The sequence below is a fragment of the Anguilla anguilla genome, chromosome 5 (genome assembly GCF_013347855.1).
Source record: "Anguilla anguilla isolate fAngAng1 chromosome 5, fAngAng1.pri, whole genome shotgun sequence".
NCBI classification, from domain to species: Eukaryota; Metazoa; Chordata; class Actinopteri; order Anguilliformes; family Anguillidae; genus Anguilla; species Anguilla anguilla.
Genome location: NC_049205.1, coordinates 7,486,064 through 7,507,275, shown reverse-complemented (window position 1 = coordinate 7,507,275; position 21,212 = coordinate 7,486,064). Strand labels below are relative to the sequence as shown.

General features: G+C 49.3%; 1 protein-coding gene across 11 annotated transcripts in view; it reads right to left on the bottom strand.

The window, feature by feature from the left end:
• The window catches only part of kiaa1109 (KIAA1109 ortholog), a 63,962-nt gene extending 44,863 nt beyond the window's left edge, over positions 1 to 19,099 (bottom strand). For 10 of the 11 annotated variants that reach the window (XM_035419362.1, XM_035419368.1, XM_035419369.1 and 7 more), the window contains exons 1-18: positions 18,951 to 19,099; positions 9,962 to 10,088; positions 8,031 to 8,147; positions 7,625 to 7,703; positions 7,255 to 7,319; positions 7,004 to 7,163; positions 6,574 to 6,655; positions 5,752 to 5,945; positions 5,331 to 5,410; positions 4,836 to 4,983; positions 4,339 to 4,495; positions 4,013 to 4,091; positions 3,802 to 3,893; positions 3,440 to 3,557; positions 2,510 to 2,665; positions 2,015 to 2,112; positions 874 to 1,055; positions 648 to 754 (exon numbers count right to left, since the gene is read on the bottom strand). In XM_035419362.1, the coding sequence (XP_035275253.1) occupies positions 648 to 754; positions 874 to 1,055; positions 2,015 to 2,112; positions 2,510 to 2,665; positions 3,440 to 3,557; positions 3,802 to 3,893; positions 4,013 to 4,091; positions 4,339 to 4,495; positions 4,836 to 4,983; positions 5,331 to 5,410; positions 5,752 to 5,945; positions 6,574 to 6,655; positions 7,004 to 7,163; positions 7,255 to 7,319; positions 7,625 to 7,703; positions 8,031 to 8,147; positions 9,962 to 10,058 (2,011 nt within the window). In that variant the 5' untranslated portion in view covers positions 10,059 to 10,088; positions 18,951 to 19,099. Of the gene's footprint in view, positions 1 to 647; positions 755 to 873; positions 1,056 to 2,014; positions 2,113 to 2,509; positions 2,666 to 3,439; positions 3,558 to 3,801; positions 3,894 to 4,012; positions 4,092 to 4,338; positions 4,496 to 4,835; positions 4,984 to 5,330; positions 5,411 to 5,751; positions 5,946 to 6,573; positions 6,656 to 7,003; positions 7,164 to 7,254; positions 7,320 to 7,624; positions 7,704 to 8,030; positions 8,148 to 9,961; positions 10,089 to 14,761; positions 14,825 to 18,950 lie in introns of all 11 variants that reach the window. The other variant, XM_035419363.1, reaches the window with a different exon arrangement.
• Between the last annotated feature and the right edge of the window lie 2,113 nt (positions 19,100 to 21,212).

Genomic DNA, 21,212 nt, shown 5'->3' with positions numbered 1-21,212 from the left:
ACACTGAACACAGCTCTAAACTCTGACCAGACACACTGAACAAAGCTCTAAACTAACTGGCTTTTCATTCTGCCTGCACTGTGCTGGCTGGAAGGAAATCTGAACAGCCATCTTCAGCACCATCTGATCACCAAAATCCAGTGCCCCTTCATCAGGAAACTCAACCACACCCGCACCACCAGGAATCTTATCAACCACACCCGTACCACCAGGAATCTTATCAATCATGCCTGCACCACCAGGAATCATATCAATCATGCCTGCACCACCAGAACCCTAATCAATCATGTCAGAGCCACCAGGAACCTTATCAATCACACTCGCACCATCAGTATCCTAATCAATCATGCCAGAGACATCAGGACCCTAATCAATCACGTCAGAGACATCAGGAACCTAATCAATCATGCCAGAGCCACCAGGAACCTTATAAATCACGTAAAAGCCACCAGGAACCTTATAAATCACACTTGAGCAATCAGGAATCTTATCAATCATGCTTCAGCTATCAGGACCCTCATCAGTCAAAGGCCATCAATCAATCAAAGTCCAAGTACAACGGCTTCAGCCTGAGGGGGACTGCAGGTGAACCCTGGGACAGAAGAACACGTGTCGGGAGGGGCCGGAGGGGAGGGGGCGGGGCTCACGGGTCTGTTTCAGCTGCTCGTCGGCTTTCTGGGGGTAGATGGGGTGCCAGGTGTAGTCTATGATGAGCGTGAAGTTCGGCACCGTCCAGCAGTCCACCCAACCGGCTCTAAATGGGAGGCAAACAGAAACGCAGGCGGGTGTGAGACAGAGAAGCCCAGCCCGTCGGCCCCCCTGCAGCCCACAGAGGGGGGGGGGGGGGGGGTCACTCTGAAAGGGGGTACTCACTCGGCGTGGGTGATGTTCCTCCAGCGGGGCTTTCCCGGTTTGGGGGGGGCTCCGGGTCCCTCCCCAGGCATGCAGGTCTCGGGGGGCAGCTTGTTGGGCTGGTAGTCTTTGGCCAGGGTGAGGAGGGGGTAGCGGCTGGGGTGGCACTCCGGCAGGGACAGCTGCAGATCCGTGTCCTCCGCCTGTGCGCACAACCAGAGGGGCGTGGTCAGCCCTGCTGCTCCCTGTCCCGGGACGGTGAGGACAGGGATCCTACACACTGACCACGTTCCTAAAACAGGGTCCTGGGTCTCTACTCATCAAGCAGGGCTCCTCCAACTGGACACATTTCATAAGTATGGATGAGGGGGGGCGTGTCCAAAGACAGGGCCATGGCACTGGTCCCAAGTACAATATGCATTTCTGATGCCTGGGGCTGCTCCAAATGGGAGGGGCCTAGCTCCAAATAGGAGTAGGCTAGCTCCAAAGGGGTGTGGTTAGGGCTAGAACTATAGCCAGGCCACTCCCCTTTAGGACTGTCCCAGGTGGCAGAAACACCAATCTCACAGGTCCAGTCCTTGGCCCCGCCCCTTCGTGTGGTGTGAGGTCATAAGCAGCAGTAGAGCACAGGAGAGTAAAGGCCTTGACTTTGGCGCTGAAAGAGGAACCTCGTCACGGTCACACTGACAGGCACACCAGCAGCTAAAGGGGAAACAGCTGGCCTGCCAGCTTCCTGTAAACATGCACGCGTGCACAGTCTGTTTCAGAGGAGGAAGCGACGTCATCGGAAAGTAACCTCCACAGACAGGGTCACACGCAGACAGCGTTTCACCAAAGAAAATAAAAACAGAAAAATCAGACCAGGGCTGCATCCAGAGTGAGCTTTGGGATCTGAGCTTTACACGGTACAGAGGGCATTGCTGCTTCTGCATGTGAGGAGTTCAAATGCTGACATGCAGTGGTCATTAAAAAAAAAGTTCCACAGAACTTGCACCAGAGGGCAGGAGGCAATCAGGCCACACAAGTATCCAAATCCAAGTCTAGGGATCAGCAACTTCAGAAAACTTCAGCAGTGTTTCACTCTGCAGGGGGGAAAGGGGGTGTCTCGGTCTGCCCCCCGCCTCCCTGCCCCACCCGACCCCCTCTTCCATGCCGTACTCACCCTGAGGCAGAAGCGCATGTTGCAGGTGGTCGGGACGAACTCGTTGAAAGGCAGCGTGAAATCGATATTGAGAGTCTCCCCGCAGGCCGCCAAGTACACTACAGGGCAAAGGAGAGAAGAGATCATTTTACCATATTATGCTGCAGTCACAGAGGCACAGACAAAGGCACGCACGCACACACACACACACGCACACGGACTAAGGCCTCTCTGTTGTTTTTGGAAAACTGGCCCATATTCCAAGCCCATGACGCAATACCCTCAATCAACACTTTCACTTTCGCACATGCGTAGGTGTGCATGTGTGTGTGTGTGTGCCTACATGTCTGTGTGTGTGTATGTGTAATTGTTTGTCTGTGTGTGTGTGTGTGTTTGTGTATGCATGTATTTTTGTGTGAGTGCGTGTGTGCGTATGTATGTATATATACGTGTGTGTGTATGTGTGTGTGTGTGTGTGTGTGTGTATAGATGTGTGTGTGTGTGTGTTACTCTCACCATTCTCCTGCTGTTTGGTGGAGCAGTCGATCCAGTTGTGCTGGTTTGCAGCCCAGATCATCTCAAACTGGTGGAACAGGATCTTGAACTTCCAGGCGTACGGCACGAAGGAGTAGATGTCCGGGGCACTGTCACTGGCCCAGTCCTGGATCAGGTCTGGAGCACAGGAGCCAGAAACCAGCTCGCGTCACACACACACAGAACCACAGCCTGGGGCTATGCTGCTCACACACACACACACACACACACACACACACACTGTGTACCACAGCCTGGGGTTACACTGCTCACACACACACACACATACATACACACACACACACTGTGCAGTCCACACTCTGAGCACTTCGTAAGAAAAAACTCAACTCCAAAACTACATTTGCTGTGGGATTTATAAAATCATAATCCTGAGATTTGCATTCAATTCTGAGCTTGTTCAAATCTCAGGCCTGCCTCTTTGATTGGCTGGGCTACAACACAGACACTAATCGAGCCCTTCTCACAAAATCCTCGGACTTCATCTCGCTCGATTACGCTGTTGTTGAAGATTGGACAAGTTAAAAAAAAAAAAAAAAAACATTTATTTATTTATTTTGTGAGTGGTTGAATGCTTACACTCTTAATTACTTCAAAATGTGATGTTAAATCTGTTGGAGTAAATACAGGGACATGTAGTTCATCTTCGTTAAACGTGTGGTGTATTTGTGTCAATAAATAAATAATAAATAACACAGGCCTCCAAAAAAATCAGAGCGTTTGGCATAATCGCAAAAATGCCCTCCAAAAAGTTAGCCCAATTAAAAAAATGTCCCTATTGGCAGATGACCATGGGGCCCAAACTCACTCAGCACTGCGTGTTCTGCAACATGAGAACACAGGAACTAAAGACACAGAGCAGGAAGAAGAAATGCTTAACCGTGTATCTCGCACCTGTGAAGAAGTTCTTCTGCGCGTAGATGAAGTGGTAGGTGGCCTTGTACACCTCGATCTCACACTGCCAGGACTGGGGCATGTTCCAGTCACGGGGGTAGCTGGCGTTAACGTGGAACTGTGGGAGGAGGGGGGGAGAGTAGCTGGCGTTAACGTGGAACTGTGGGAGGGGGAGTAGCTGGCGTTAACGTGGAACTGTGGGAGGAGAACGCACACAGCTGGGACCAGTGACAGACTGTCCCTCCAACCTCACAAAATCCATCCCAGGAGCCATCCGCCCACTGTGACTGAAATAATGCCAGTCGCAGTAAATGCACACGCAGTGACAATGCAGCGGTCGCAGTAAATGCATGACTACTCACGGCCAGCATCTCTGCCTCCAGGAGGGTGCGGTACAGCATGCTGCTGGTGGTGTCCACGTGCAGGAGCTGCCCTTTAATGGTGGGGGAGTAACCTAGGTGGGGGGCAGGAATCAGAGGTGAAAGTTTGAGTGTGTGTGTGTGTGTGTGTGTGCGTGGGGGCAAAGGCATGTGGAAGGATCGGAAGAAAAGGTTTTGGGGGGGGGGGGCTTACCGTTCTCCCCCACAGTCATGGGGATGTTGACCTCAAGGTAGGAACCCGCCCCAACATTCACATGGACCGCGTTGGTTTCCTGAGGGCAGAATGAGGCTACTTCAGTTCAAATAGCACATTGACATTTAACACTGAGCACTGAACACTGTTTGGTAAGCAGGGATGGGGGTGGGGGGGGGTTTGGTATCCTGGCATCCAGTTTGGTGGGTGGGGGGGCATTTGGCATCCTAATGAGCTGTTTGGTGGCCATTCGGTACCATGCTTGGCAAGGTGGGGGCATTAGGAATCCTGGCGCCCTGTTTGGTGGGCATTTGGCGTCCCCCTACCCTGTTCTTGGTGAAGAGCAGGTCGATGGTGGCGTCGGCGATGATGTTCATGCGCAGCTCGAAGGCCAGGATCTGGCGCGGCTTCCCCGGCTGGGCGAGGTCGGTCACCTTCATGGACTGGAAGTCAGCCGGCAGGAAGAACTTCCACAGACAGTCCCTGTGTGTGTGGGGGGGGGGGGGGTGACATCACCGTCTGCAGCACACCCTGACAGCTCAACAGAGCTAGAGCACAGGTCACACCACCTGCTGAATGCCTGATGACATAACTATGATAAAACACTAAAGCACAGAGCTCCACCCCTCCCAATGCTAAAATAGCTATGGGTCTGACTACACAGAAACACATTAGCCTGCATTTTAAGGGTGTGTTGACATGGGTTTTTATTCCAGAAGGACCTGAATTACATGTGAACTGCGTGCAAACATTAGCTACCCTGTGCATGAGCGTTAGCGTTAGCTACTGCGGGTCTGGGGTTCCACAGGGGCCACTCTCCTACCTCTGCCGATCGGCCCAGGGGCCGTAGTTGAAATCGGTGCCTTTGCCGCAGACGATGTCCAGCCCCCAGCAGGGGGGCAGATCCTGGAGTTTCGTGCCTTCGCTGCAGCCCTCTGCTTCTCCATTCTCCACATCCTCAGTGACCAGACCTGTGGAAGGAAGACAACAAATCCCTACCATTAACTCGAAATTTCCTAAATTTGATGAAAACTGAAAAGCTCATTCAGGGAGCCGGTGAAATGCACAGCTGTCCGTTAGAGCTTGAGTGACAGTCACCATGGATACAGCAGTTGCAAAATAAGGAAAGGGGTGACATTCCATAACAGCCATTAGAATGCGTCATATGCAGTAGAGCTAAGGCCAAATATAATGTGTGCAGTCAGGCACAGAGAGAGAAAAGGAAAATAAGGACTGCCTAACAGTGGGATGCATGGTAACAGTGGAATGGTTCACAGTATATACACACACACATATCTACATGCGTGTATGAGAGTACCTGGCTCGTCCATGTAGTAGTAGATGTCCACGTCGTTCGACTGCATGACCACGAAACCTTCTCCCATTAGTCTGGGGGGCCTGGAGGCAGAAAGACAGTCACAAACGACAACATCTGAATGAACGAGAGCGAAGGAACCCGGGGGAGTCCACCAACCAGACCCACAGCGTTACGGTCTGCTCAGATCGCCATGGTTACTCTGTTTAACCTTTCACCTTTTCATAACCTACAATGCACATCCACAGCACACTACATCCATTAGGCCAGAGGCTGTGCGGCCTCCAATCACGACTCTTCACGACATGGGAATCCAGCCAATGAAATCGGGGCGCGTACGAGCGGTAACCCCCCCCCGACCCCACCAACCCCCACCACGGTCTGCTGTCCCACGATGCACCGGGGCGGGGTGTGGCACACTCACTCGTCGTTCTGCAGGCCCAGGTAGCGGGGGCTGGGCACCAGCATGACGCGCACGTTCTCCACAGACCCCTTGACGATGTGCATGAACTGGTCCAGGTGGCTGGAGGGAGGCTTGGTGGTGTAGGTGAGGAAGGCGTCGTCAAAGTGCACGCACAGCGTCTGGGGCAGGTAGTGGTTCCCAAACGCCAGGCGGCCCTGAGAGAGAGAGAGAGAGAGAGAGAGCAAGAGAGGGGGAGAGAGAGAGAGAGAGAGAGAGAGGGGGGGGAGAGAGAGAGAGAGAGAGAGAGAGAGTGGGGGGAGTGAGAGAGAAAGAGAGAGAGGGGAGTGAGAGAGAAAGAGGGGGGAGAGAGAGAGTATGAGTGAGACAGAAAGAGTGTGAGAGAGAGGGAGGGGGAGAGAGAGAGGGAAAGGGAAAGAGGGAGGGGGAGAGAGAGAGTGAGAGCGATAGAGAGCGAGGGAGAGAGGGAGAGAGAGATAAGAAAACAAAGGCCTAATAAGAGTGAGCGCAGGTATAATGAGGAGCAGGAGGACCCAGCCCAGAGCGGATGTTAAACCCGTGTCCAGGGACCTGGATAAATTATACCTCAGAGTAAATTACAGATAGATTAAGGGGGAGCATCTAAAATTAACGCCTGTAGCATTGAGCACATATACACATAATCAGAGCCACCCACCCGCACACACACATGCACACACACACACACAAACACACACACACGCACACAAGCACACTCATGCGCACACACACACACACACACACAAACACACACAAACACACATGCACACACACACGCAAACACACACACACATATTCTGTACTCACGGTGCTGATGTTGACTTTGATGACAGGAATGAGGGATCTCCAGGACGACGCTGGGTCTGGGGACTCCGTTGTGATGGAAACACTTCAAAAGGAGAAAAAGCCTTCTGTGATGCACACTACAGCTTCAAAAGGTTCCAGTACCATAAAGCAACATGTACCGTGTGAGAAAGACCTGCGAAATGTCACTTATCCCGTCTAAGGGCAAACCACACACACACACACACACACACACACACACACACACACGCACACGCGCGCACACACACACACACACACACAGGGCTTGTTTCACTTCTAATCAGACTATTTTTATTTCTGAATGTGCGTAAGCAAGAAAAAACTCTCCCTCGGTTTCCCCGCCGTTAAACACATTCCTGTTCATGTCATGCTGCGCCGGGTCGGCACAAAGGATCGTGGGAAGACTCCGCACCTGTTCAGAGTCTCGTCCGGCTCCTCCCCTTTCTTGTGCCCCGTGAGGGTGGGCTCCAGGCCGAACGTCTCCTGCAGCCGGGAGTACAGGTCGGTGCGGTTGTAGACGTGGAACTCGAACCCGTTCACGGTCACGTAAAGCCTGGTTTCCGCCTTCGGGTCTGCGGGGGGAAAAAAAAGCAAAATAAAAGCGGCGTCCCAGGCGCAGGGCGGCCAGGCAGGAAGAGGAAACGCACGCGCCGGGTTCCTCACCGTGCTGCTTCTGTTTGGGGTTGTACACCTTCCACCAGCGGAATATCAGGAAGCCGTCCTGGATTCTGAAACACAAACACACACTATTTAATGCTCTCTTACACAAAGCCTGAAATGCTTATTTGGCTGCTCTTTGTGAAAAACTGAACTGTTACAGGTCTTAACAGGTTCCCAACTGTGGTGCTGTGCTCTCAGTGTACAGGTTATCTGAATATAATCCATTACGTGAAAATATATGGAGTGCATTGTTGATTAACAACCAATACTACAACTGCATGAAATTAAAAAAGTTTCCACCCCACCTCCGCTCCAGGGGTCACGTCATGCGTCACCTGATAGACATGTCCTCGCTGATGTAGTACACGCTCACCTGATAGACATGTCCTCGTTGATGTAGTACACGTCCCGGAACATTACCTTGCCGGAGAGCACGGAGAAGGAGAAGGAGCCTGTGGAGGGAAGCAGACCAGCTCACCACCCATTTCAGCTTCAGCTCAAATAACCCAAAGGACCAAAGACATTCCCTGAGAGAGAAGTTTCCTGAGAAAGAATTACTGAGTAAAAATGTAACATTATGCATGTGCTTATGCATAAATTTGTGGATTAAATAAGATCACTATAAAAACAGTATTCCAAAATTTGGTGTGTTAGTTTACTAGAAATATAAGCAGACAGTTTTCCCCTGAACAAGCTACTGTGATTTCAACACACATACACACACACACAGTATGCACATTTGTATATCAGTAATTTTGTCACGTAAATCTGTGACTTACCGATATGAATGTAGCCATTTTTGTAGAGTCGGTTGATGATGAGGGTCAAGATGAGGCCGATGTTGCGGGAGTTGTAGTACGTCAGGTATATAATCCATCCACAGGACAGAATGGTGGCTGAAGAACAGGGAACGAGAAGAAGGAAGGAGGTGTGAACTCCGCGTTGTTTAACGGTAAAAAGACTCCAAACCGGGATCCCATCAAACGTGGAGCACATGAACCCACAGCAGATTGGGGGGGGGGGTGAGGGGAACAGGAGCTCCATGGTGATACTGGGCTGGGGGGGGATTAGGAACAGGAGCTCTATAGTGGTACTGGGGGTGGGAATTAGGAACGAGAGCTCACAGTGGTATTGGGGAGCTGGGGGGTGTTAGGAACAGGAGCTCTATAGCAATACAGGCAGGGGGATTAGGAACAGGAGCTCATAGTGGTATTGGAGAGTTGCGGCGGGGGGGGGGGGTGGTTTGGCAAAAGGAGCTGCACAGCGGTACTGGGGCATGGGGAGGTTAGGAACAGGAGCTGCACAGTGGTACTGGGGGGTGGGGAGTGGGGGGTATTAGGAACAGGAGCTGTATAGCAGTACTGGGGCATGGGGAGGTTGGGAACAGGAGCTGCACAGCGGTACTGGGGGGTGGGGAGTGGGGGGTATTAGGAACAGGAGCTCTATAGCAGTACTGGGGCATGGGGAGGTTAGGGATAGGAGCTGCACAGCGGTACTGGGGGGGTGGCAGGGCGGGGGTAAGGAACAGGATCGGCACAGCCCAGCCGAGGCCTGCAGGAGAGCAGAGAGCCGTATTTACACAGATAAGATCCTCCACACAAAGAGCTCGCCGGCCGTAGCGACTCCATCAGATATCCCCATTGAGCCCGCGCCGCTCCTTTCAGGAGCTTCATAAATACTTGATTATTAGAGCTTCAGCTCGCCCCCCCCCCCAACCCCCCGTCCGTCTCCCCGGAGACAGCAGCCGTGCCTCGCCGTGTGGCCCGTGCAGGAAGAGGCGAGGCTGCCTGTCTCAAGGCTGAGTGACACGCCTGGGGGGAGGTGTAGTGTAATGGGTAAGGAACTGGTCCCGTAACCTAAAGGTCACAGGTTCGATTCCCGAGTAGGACAGTGCCGTTCCACCCTTGAGCAAGACACTTAACCTACATTGCTTCAGTATATATCCAGCTGTATAAATGACCCTGGCATTACACTGGTATTTAGCAGACACTCTTATCCAGAGCGACTTACACATTAATTTTACACTGCATCCATTTATACAGCTGGACATATAGTGAAGCAATGCAGGTTAAGTACCAACTCTTTACCCATTATACTACGGTACACAGACAACTCCACACAATAACATGCATCACACTGAGGAACAGGTACAGAATTAAACCCACAGAACCAACCGGCCCAATCAGGACCGTGGAACGCACTTCAGAATTATCAGCCACCTGATGCAGTCAGTACTGGGCCTAGATGCTGCCAGGCTGTACTTTCATGAACAAAACAAGTACTCTAAGCTGTAAGAGTGTATTTGTTTTTGTGTTTGTGGCTTGTGGTCGGAAACACATGGAAAAGCAAAGTGCAGAACACTACTAAAAGCCTAAAACCACACACTGACCAAACAGTTACACTGAGGCCATGTGTAATCTAAGCATATAATGAAGCCTTTTCCCCTGCTGGGAGACTATCCAGAAAAGCCCTGGTGCTCAGTGCAGGGACGGTGGACTGTGCAGTGAAGAGCAGCTCCAGGGCCATGAGCGGGAACGGAATTATGGCTGAGCATTCCAACAGGAAAGAGGGCTAAACAGGGTCAATAATGTGGGTAGAAGCGGGCTAAACAAGGTCAATAAGGAGGGTAGAAGGGGGCTAGACAGGGCTAAAGATTAATAATAAAAAGGGATTCCATGTTTACGAATTTGAGCTCATGAACGGTTCTTACCCATAAGAAGCCACACGAAGTTGGAGTCATGCTTCACGAGGAACTTGTCCAAATCCACATAGCTGGGGAAGGCGCTGTCATTGGTGTTGGTGTCCATAGCTACAGGGCACCCTTACAAAGTCCAGCACTGGAAAAAAGAGGAAAACCAAAAAACCAATTAATGCGAGAAAGGGGAAACGTAACTGTAATAATTGAATATGAAGGCCAGTTGATATCCCACACTGCCCCTGGGTCTTCCAAACCACCCCTGGGTCTCCCACACTGCCCCTGGGTCTTCCAAACCACCAGTAGGGAGTGTGTAGGCTAAGGTAGCTAGCCTACCCACTATCACCTGTGAACCGACTGGACCGTATGCAAACCCGACAAATCTCCTCTTTTCCTCTTTAGCCCCAGATTAAAGGAGAATAAGGCCACGCACGCACTCCTGCCGATTAAACGCTCCAAAGCCGCTCGCTCGTCGTCGTCGACGTTTCGGCACCGAAGCCGCCAAGCCTGATGAAACTCTGCCCAGGTGACGCCGTGTTCACAGGCAGAGCAGCGGCAAGAGCAGCATGGTCAAACCTCAACTCTACCACCGCACCTGACCCTCAACTCTACCACAGCACCTGACCCTCACCTCTACCACAGCACCTGACCCTCACCTCTACCACAGCACCTGACCCTCACCTCTACCACAGCACCTGACCCTCAACTCTACCACAGCACCTGACCCTCACCTCTACCACAGGACCTGACCCTCAACTCTACCACAGGACCTGACCCTCAACTCTACCACAGCACCTGACCCTCACCTCAACCACAGCACCTGACCCTCAACTCTACCACAGCACCTGACCCTCAACTCTACCACAGCACCTGACCCTCAACTCTACCACAGCACCTGTCCCTCACCTCTACCACAGCACCTGTCCCTCACCTCTACCACAGCACCTGACCCTCAACTCTACCACAGCACCTGACCATCAACTCTACCACAGCACCTGACCATCAACTCTACCACAGCACCTGTCCCTCAACTCTACCACAGCACCTGACCATCAACTCTACCACAGCACCTGACCCTCAACTCTACCACAGCACCTGTCCCTCAACTCTACCACAGCACCTGACCCTCACCTCTACCACAGCACCTGACCCTCACCTCTACCACAGCACCTGACCCTCAACTCTACCACAGCACCTGACCCCCAACTCTACCACAGCACCTGACCCTCACCTCTACCACAGCACCTGACCCTCACCTCTACCACAGCACCTGACCCTCAACTCTACCACAGCACCTGACCCCCAACTCTACCACAGCACCTGACCCTCACCTCTACCACAGCACCTGACCCTCAACTCTACCACAGCACCTGACCCTCACGCCAAGTCTCGTCTAATTAGCAAGGCCCATTGCATGATGGGTAGGGAGCGGTTACTGAAGGCCTATGTGAGATGAAGCCTGTACCAGTGCTGGTGTTTACACTTTCGAATCTTCAAGCATCATGCTAGCCTGTGGAGGGAATGAGGAACTTGGGCCACGTTCTGGTGTAAAATAATACTGGTGGTCACCAACCAAAACGCTCAAATAACACACAAACCGAAGCGAGAAGCTGCTTAGAGTCACAGCATTATACATCTGCAGAGTTCAGTAAAGCCAGACGGACACATCCTGCTGGCTACAGGCGTAAGGAATTGAAAGGCATGACCCAGAGGAAACTTTCACAGGCAGTCCAAGAGACTATTTAGTCACATCAATCCTGTGTCAAAGCAAAATTTCACATTTCACTTTAATGTTTGTTCATTTCAACCATCCGCCTTTTCTGGAGATTCTTGTTTTCTTAAACCAAGAGGCCTCCCTCAGGAAAGATCCCAAAAGCGTTTCATTAAACATCCCACTGGCGTACACTGGCAGAGCACCTCACATTCGCACAGTAGTAAAATAAGAACCGTGCATTTGCTCATTCGTGCTGAACCTGTATAAGCTCCACGCACCGCACAATCAAATTAACACCGCTCACGAAGCCAGGTGAGCAACAAACCCCTCAAACAATACGACCTCGCTTCCCGCTCAGGCTGCGTTTGCAGGTAAACACATTAAAAAATCATGCGTGCGTGACTGCCAGGATAAGTGGGCGTGGCCGTTTTTTTAAAAAGCCCCGTGGATGTGGGAGCGCGGTTCAGAAACGGGGCCCGAGGAGAGACTGCAGAGTCAGCCGTTCGGCCGGCCGGCCCGTTTCCCCTTTCTCAGAAATGCCAAGTCTACGCCTGGGGCACAGCTTGAGGAAACGGCGACGCTCGTATCCCACAGCTAGCCGACTGCGGTTAGGCTGCTACAGGCTGTTAGCGCATCCCCAGAGGCATGGCGAACTCCGCTCTCATCCGCACTTCAACCTGGTCAGGCCTCATATAGGCTACAATTTACAAGCGCAATGTACCATTTAGTTATCTGGCAGCATTTTCAGCCAAAGGAACTTACAAAGAGTACAATTAACATGGTTATCAAACACCACTATAGCTAGAGATTAAAAAGTTACGCAATCATACAAGTGCAGCTCAACACAATGTTGCATGTGCGCACCATTACTCATATGTGCCCTGTAGTGTGGCCCAAATCCGCTGCCCTGTAGTGTGGCCTTAGTTTACTGCCCTGTAGTGTGGCCCAAATCCGCTGCCCTGTAGTGTGGCACCAGGTTGCTGTCCTGCAGGCAAAGCTTGTACATTCAGCTTCTTTTCTGTAAAATGGTCTGAATTTCCTCTGAGTCACAAATTAAATTTTCAAGTCAAGCTTTCAATCCCCAATTCACACTGGAGTAAGCACTAAACATATTAGAGTAATATTAAATATTGGCCATATGTGGTGAATGCAGTTTAGGGGACACTGCAGTCCAGAATGCACCCAGAGACACATCTAAACGACTTCAGTTTCCTCATATCAAACGGCCTCTTACTGCATCCCCGGTCTCCACAAGACCTATAACGGTTTCATCAACACCTGTCATCTCGCAGCAGATTAATGTCTGAGAAAGAAAACGCAATTTCACACGAAAGCGCCTCAGCACCTGTCGATCTCACTGCCCTCACAGGGAAACGTTTCACTCAGAAATAAAACTGCCAGTACCCATCCCTCCAGCCCTGTCCTTTTTAATTAGCCCGACACAAACTCGGTTCAGCTGAAACGGCTCTGCCTGTCGCCGCCGCGTAAGCTCGGTCGAGGAGAGTAATGAACGAACCGCCTCAGCTGAGGAAGAGCTCTTCCAGGAGAACCAGTCATTGAGATGTCTAAAAAAAATAAAAAAATAAATAAAATAAAAAAAGGACTAGTATGTGTCAGCTGGCTGTGTTCTGCATGGAGCGAGAGCCTGTTTGGGTGGGTTGCCATGACATTGGGATCACCCCGGAACCCCCCCCCCCATGGAGTGACGTATCGGACGCCGCCGCAGACACGGATGAGCCGCGCCGCCGTTTTCGCGGGAAACCACCGCCTGACTCCGCACGTGCCGCGCGCTTCGCCCTGACGGCCGCTGCGGTGGGGAAACCGGATCCCGCGAACGCCGGAGGAACGCCGCGCGGGGCCTGTGAGCGTGCTCAGACCGCGCTCTCTCTCTCTCTCTCTCTCTCTCTCCGCCCACCGCGCGCACGCCCAACACAGGAACGCACTCCTTATCGGCTCACCTGGAGTAAAACGGAGTAAAGTACGACGCTGCATCCACGGCCTGAAATGTCCAATCACTGCAGGCCAAACATTCAGCAGGCGTATGTCACATGACCTGGCACACTGTAAGGCCCGTAACCTGCAGAGCTTCATGAATGTGTGTTTCAGAGAGAGAGAGAGAGAGCAGTGAGGAGATGTTTGTGCATGGCAAACACAGAGTGGCGCTAGGTGTAGTGCTCTGGTTCCTTGAAGTCTGGAGGGGGAAGGCGCTCGTGTTGATGTGGTGCCAGCCCGCGCAACCATAAACCAGGACCAGGGAAACCTGGGCATTAATCCCACACGGAATCCAGCTTTAACTCGAGTCAGAATCCAGCTTTAACCCGAGTCAGAATCCAGCTTTAACCCGAGTCAGAATCCAGCTTTAACCCAAACCGGTATCCTGCTCTAACCCAAAGTGGAATCCAGCTTTAATTCAACACAGAATCCATCTTTAACCTGGACCAACAGAGAAGTAAACCATCGCTCTGTAAGCAGACACAGGTAAACCTGTCAGATTGTCTGTGGGACTCCCCCTCAAAGATGGACCTGTGATCCAAAACAATGGCTGCATTTTAGCAGAGGGTGAGTGGAGCTACAGAGGAAGTATTTAGTCTATGTGCTAGTTCTGTCTGTACATGCACTACGCCACAGGCTACAGCAAGTCTGAATACCAAGCAGTCTACACACAGCAGCACAAATGAGCAAGAAAACTACACACAGCAGCACAAATGAGCAAGCAATCTACACACAGCAGCACAAATGAGCAAGCAATCTACACACAGCAGCACAAATGAGCAAGCAAACTACACACAGCAGCACAAATGAGCAAGCGATCTACACACAGCAGCACAAATGAGCAAGCAATCTACACACAGCAGCACAAATGAGCAAGCAATCTACACACAGCAGCACAAATGAGCAAGAAAACTACACACAGCAGCACAAATGAGCAAGCAATCTACACACAGCAGCACAAATGAGCAAGCAATCTACACACAGCAGCACAAATGAGCAAGAAAACTACACACAGCAGCACAATCAGCAAGCAAACAACACACACTAAACTACACACAGCAAATGTCTTGGTATTTAGGCTAACTCAAGTTTATGGCTTTATGGCTCACCGGTAATACACTATTGTAGCACTCAGTCCGACAGCCAGCTGATTCTGAGGCTTCAGCAAATTGCTAAAGGAGGACAGAGGTTATATCACAGACACAGTGAGGTCATGTCCACACACGCTCGTCTTCCTCTTCTTCCCGGCACTTGGAACAAGCCGGCTAGTGCCAGTGAAGAAATCATAGGCCTGTATACTTGTATCACCTTCAATTTCACATAGGCTAGGTTTTATTTTTCTCTCAATGGGATATGATTTGCACACCTTCATAGTCACTGATTAATGCACAAAAATTCAACCAGAAAAACAAAGATAGCATGGACAGCACACGGTATGGGAGCAGCAGCAGCAGAAACAGATAGGCTAACGGGCTCAGAGTATTTTAATAGCGGGTACCCTGCAGAGGCTGCAACTCACACTGTTGAACCCCTTCAGGCATTTTTGGATTTGTGACCAGATTTAGAACCCCTCGCATTTTCTCCTCAAACCGTTTCAGACCGTTCTGAAGTAGCTGCGTCATGGCCTCCGATCCTACGGCTTTGCACAGCTTGTGGTCCACACTTAAGCAAACAGCAGCACAATGTTGCACGGTCAAAGTATTACCCAGCTCTCGAAAGTACAATCGTTCACACACTGTACTCAAAATACAATCAGGTCGAGGCTATATTTGCGTTTGGTAATGAGTCCATATCCCACAGACACTGCTGCAAACGAATAGCTGCTCCCAGCGCACACGTCCAATTATCAACTCCAGAAATGTTGGCTAAGATTATGAAACCAAAGCACAGGCTCGAGTGCATCCCTTTGACTGTACCGCAGGTTACACAATAGCACTGCCGCACAAGACTCCTTTAAAAGCTGACCAACTTCAGCAAAGGACCATATCTGAACTGTTGGACATGATTTCATCGACATGTTCAGAACGCGGGCAATTTTATTTACGATTTAGGCTATATCAACAACCCATTTTTTGAAATATTTCACTTTAATATGCATGATACCATTATGTACAGGTCTGCCTCACCTCTAGCAAATGTGACAAAGGAACTGCAATAATATTCTAATGTTGAACCCCGAAAGTTGTCTGACTGAAGACTTTTGCTAAATGTTGATTAGGCTAAAGTGAGGTGCTTCTCAAGGTCCAAAAATGCAGCAGATGGAGAAAATAAGATTATTAAATCTTATCAATGAGATTGTTGAGTTTTCTGCTGGATGAATATCTGTCTTTTAAATATCATACCGAGAGTATTATGAAAAGATGAAGCTGGGTTTCTATTATAGAAACAAATCTTGCCTTTCTTCGGACCCGAGGAAACAGTTAGCTAGTTTAAGCTATTTTTAATCAGTAATTGCTTACGGTGACATTTCCTGTATTCATAAAAATAGTTCCTCTTTGAAAATGTTAGTAATTCCATAAACCATGCATCCTTAGGACTTAGGCCTATCTCTGGCTCAAGTTTCTGTACACAGCACTGTAATTTATACAAGAAAGTTGGTCTGCTGTCCTTAGATAAACGGAAGACTGGTACTTTTTTTTTTCTTGATAAGGCCACTACTGCGCAGAACTTCCTCCTTATTTATGTTCTCTGCAGACTCCCCAAACTATCAATAGCTTCCAACCCCGGTCATAGGGACAAATCATGTACGTCATTCCTCGAACCAACTCTGTTTTAGAGGAAAAGGCCTGTCCACCCTCATCCACCCTCATGAGCTGCAATCTCCTCTTAAACCAGACTATTTTATAAGCATGGAGGATTGTAAAAACAGGATTAAGGACTACTTGGTCACTGAAAGCTCATGTGGCACTTACTAAAGTGCTGACTACTGTAACTTCATGGTCCGATGTACGTTGCTGTCTGTTTTCAGTGTCAAGCCGTGTTTTTATGGGAAACGTTTTGTGCTGCCGTCCTGGTCCGGACTCCCTTGTAAAAGAGATTCTGAATCTCAACAGGGATCATTCCTGGGAAAATAACAGTAAATGCATTTTTGCAGAGTACTGACCCAACTACAGCATATGTGCAACATTTCAGCACAGTACTGACCCAACTACAGCACATGTGTAACATTTCAGCACAATACTGACCCAACAGCTGCTGGCAATGAATTTTGGGAACCTTCAATTTGACACCATGCATTACAGTTATGTCCTATTGAACATAACTGTAAGTGTCTGTCTGTCTGTTCACTGAAACTGACAGACGTGGGCAGTATTACAAGAAGTCGAGGGCGGTATGAAAATGCGAAAATGCTGTCCTTTCCCTTGCTAATGTGATGTCAAATGAATGAAAACATCACACTCCTTAGAAAGCAGGGCAAGCAAAGTACTATCACTGAGGTTGTTTTAGGAGTCACATCTAGCAACAGGCCCTCCACATGTACAATTTCAAAGCTGGTTTAATTTCCAAAATAAAAGCAGAAGCCCAGCCTAACAATCAGCTTGTACGGCTCTTTCATATTCAGACAGCGAATTATAAAGGTGCTGCCTGTGCCATTGCTGCTTTATAGGCTAGCATTTCACTCACAAGAAGAGCAAACGGGCCCCAGGTCATACTGAGCTAAAGAGGGTTGTTCACCAACAGAGAAGATGGCCGTGTGTTCTGTAGCACGGCTACAGACAGCACAACAGGCTCGATTTCTGGGCTGAACAACAGGTTGCACACAGTTAGGCACAGTCAGTAGCGGCTTTGAAGGGAGTAAACTGGCAGCTTTGTAATTAGCACATCGCTTCACGCCCGCCCCAGCTTCGTTGCACAACACCGCGTAGCCTACCACGGACATGAAATGGATTGCTGCTAAACCACTTTACTAAAGACGCATATTTCCTGGTTTAATCCGTGTTTTTAAAAGTCCTGTTCAGAACGCATGCAGCAGCTTTTCTGCCCAGAGGGCGACTTCTCGGCTAGCCAATGGTGGAGAGGGCTTCTACCTGTAGCAAAAGCACACCTCCAACTACACCTTCAGATAAGAGGGAGGCTAATAAACAACATCTGTTCATCGCTGTCACTGCATCTCGTCACCAGATCTGAGTGAAAACATCCTGGCCAACTCAAGTCCAAGCATTTGGGACTTCCAGTACGATTAAACTCAGTCATAGTGAAAGTAACCTACATGCACCCTACTGTACACAACAACTTAATTTCATTATCATAACAAATACAACATCATTTCACACACGCAAAGCAATTCAACTGTAAAACCTCTAATTTCAGCTTGATTATGTTAACCACTGACTTCACCCAAAACGATCAATGAATCAATCAAAATGCGTTAGCTAACTGACCTAGAATAGCCACTGTCAGTTTGGGCATTTGTGTAGCCTACATTCTCTATGACCATAAGAAATGTTCTGGAAAATTAGAAAATTCAACCATGATGTAAACTCTACCCAAGCAGACTACTGCCCCGCGTGAATCCCAATTGCTAAGATGGCTAACTGGTCTTTGCCTGCTGACGGTGGGCTTGTTTGCTACTGTACACTCGCATCGTCGTGAGTGAATACCTCCTTTTACTTTGTCACAAGCTGTCAATCTCTTAATTTCATTAAATCCATTACCAAAATACTAACTACAGCTAAGTAGCATAAGTATTCCGACCCATTTCAGCAACCAGCCGATAGTCACATAACATTGGATAGCAAAGAAGCCAGCTAGCAAGCTCGGCTACAGATAAGATACAGTACCGGCGCCAGATACAAGCATGCAAAACACTGTAATGTTTGCTACCGACATGGCTAACACAGTTGATCTTACTGAGCTATAAATGTGGCAGTGGCTCAGTAACGGACAAAGAAGGGGCCTGTCAAAGCTCAATTATGTTCACATGTAGCTTTAGCCAGCTAGCTGCAGTACAACAACACGACTGTGACAGGTACCTTGCAGTAGCTAGTAGCTATCCGCAGAATAACATCAGTTTACTAGTTAGCAAGCATTAACGCTAGCGAACTAAACGCGCAGCTCACAGCTATATGAAGACAAAAAAAAAAAATTACAAACATCCTTTAATCATACATGTATATCGATACATTTCATAGCGTGCTTTGACAACACAGCTAATGCTACTCTGCTATTATAATCTGCTCTGCAGTCAGAGGCTTTGAGGTGGCTAACGTTAGCCAGCTAGCCCGGCTGTCAGCGGAGGCCGCGCCCCGAGCACCAAGCCCAAAGCACCGAAATGATTTTAAAATGTAAAAAACCCACCTAGTGACACAAGGAGCAGTTTTATGTCTCATTTTCACTGGCGGGGTTGCTGTGCGTGCGGTTCTCCTACCGCTCCAGCATACGACATTTGAAAGACCAACTCCTCGACTGTCACTATTTACATCTTTATTTTAGCCTTCCGGTCGCACCTACTCTGCCTCTCAGCCAATCGTAAATCTTATTTTTCAGGTAGTCCTCCACTCAGCCAATCACCAGTCTTCTCTCGCACTTACACTGCCTCTCAACCAACCGCTAACCTTGCTGTCGCACCTGTCTGCCACTCAGCCAATTAGAAGCGCTCTAAGTGAGCAAACTGATGGAGGGAAACTAACCAATTGGAGATGGCAAGTGCAAAACTATACCCACTTATGAGAGGGCTGGAGAAAGAGCCAATAATAAATGTCAGCATTTTTAGAATAGATCTAATTTGAAATCGTGCGGGACGTACCGTTGTCAGACTTTAAATAATTATGCCAGACGTTTACATGTCGAAAGTATGGGAATCTAGTTTTATCTTCCTTATTTGTGTAGTTAGCGTTATAAGGCAACCGGGTACGGCTATAATATTACTGCATGCACTGTACATAAAACAGTAAAAAAATTCACTGAATGGCTGATTTGACTGGAAATTGAATAAACGAACGGATGGTCTCTTCCTTTTGCACAGTAGTGTATGTTAATGCCCCAGGTGGAGGAGTATTTCTAGTATCTTGGGGTCTTATTCACGAGTGAGGGAAAAAGGGATTTGGAGCTCAGCCACTTTCTAGGTGCAACGTCCGCAGCAATACGGGCATTGTAATGGACGGTGGTGGCGAAGAAGGAACTGAGCCGAAAGGCAAAGGTCTCGATTTACCAGTCCATCTTCGTCCCTGCTCTCACCTATGGTCACAAGCTATGGGTAGTCACCGAAAGAGTGAGATCGCGAATACAAGCGGCCGAAATGGGGTTTCTCTTTGGGGTGACAGGGCTTACTCTCCTTGATAGGGCAAGGAGCTCAGCTGTCCGGGAGGATCTCAAAGTACAGCCGCTGTTCCTCCGCATTGAAAGGTGTCAGTTGAGGTGGTTCGTGTGTCTGATAAGGAGGCCTCCCGAGCATCTCCCACTAGAGCTGTGCCGGGCACGGCCAGCTGGGAGGAGACCCAGGGGTAGACCGAGGACACGCTGGAAAGATTATATCCACCGACTGGCCTGGGATCGCCTTGGGATTCCCCAGGACGAGTTAGCGGAAATCACTAGGGAGAGGAACATCTAGGCTGCTCTGCTTGCCCCGTTGCCACAGCAACCTAGTTCTGGACAAAGTGGTTAGAAAATGAAAGGATGTACGTTAATGTGAAGTGCATATGTCACAAACAAAGCCCTACTACCAGATCACATGGCTTTTACTAGTTAACTGGGTGTTCCTTATCTACATAGAATCATGTCAGCTCAAACTCACAAACTCATGTCACGATCATGCAAAACATTCACAAACAGCTTCATGACATCTGGATGAAGTTTTATTCTGCCTCTCCTGATTCAGGTTGATATTTTCCCAGACCAAGGCCAAGATGGCCACCCCCTGTTCCACAAGTAACCTCACAGAAGAGACAGTGACAGATGTGCACTTCACTGTTTCAGCTTTCGGTACACAGTAACTGCTTCAAAATAACAATATAACCATTCGACCGTTAATCAGCAGGACTCTGTCCACATCAACGGCGGTTTTCAAAAGGAGCTCTGGAGCCTCATGTGCCCTTGACTACACGCACATACAGTGTAATGGCCCTGTAATCTTATTGGCACAGGGGTCATCTATAACACTTCACCCAATCAGATCAAAGCTGGCCTGACGTGATCAAATTCCGACCCCTGTCACAACCATTTCTCACCCTTGTATACCCTGCGTACATATTTCAAGAGAAATGTGGTTACTGTTGTCACATGCAAGGGTTGGTCATTTCCTGAAAATTTTCTATAGCCAGTAGGAGGAAATAAATGACTCAGTGCTGTTTAAGCAACAAATGAACGCTTACACGGAACGTGAGAAATGTCAGCAGAGCATTAGGAGATGTGCTACAGATGCACGACTGCAGGCTGTTATCAAATTATATCCAGCTGCCCACTTCAGTAAATATGGTTTATTCACAGTTCCCACATAGGGCACTAAATCCCCCCCTGCCCCCCCCTCAATTTTCAACAGAGGATTAAAAAATCTAATCTCAAATCCTCATTTAAAAATTGACAAAGGTTGCAACAGCCAGTCATTTTCATTGATTAATTTCA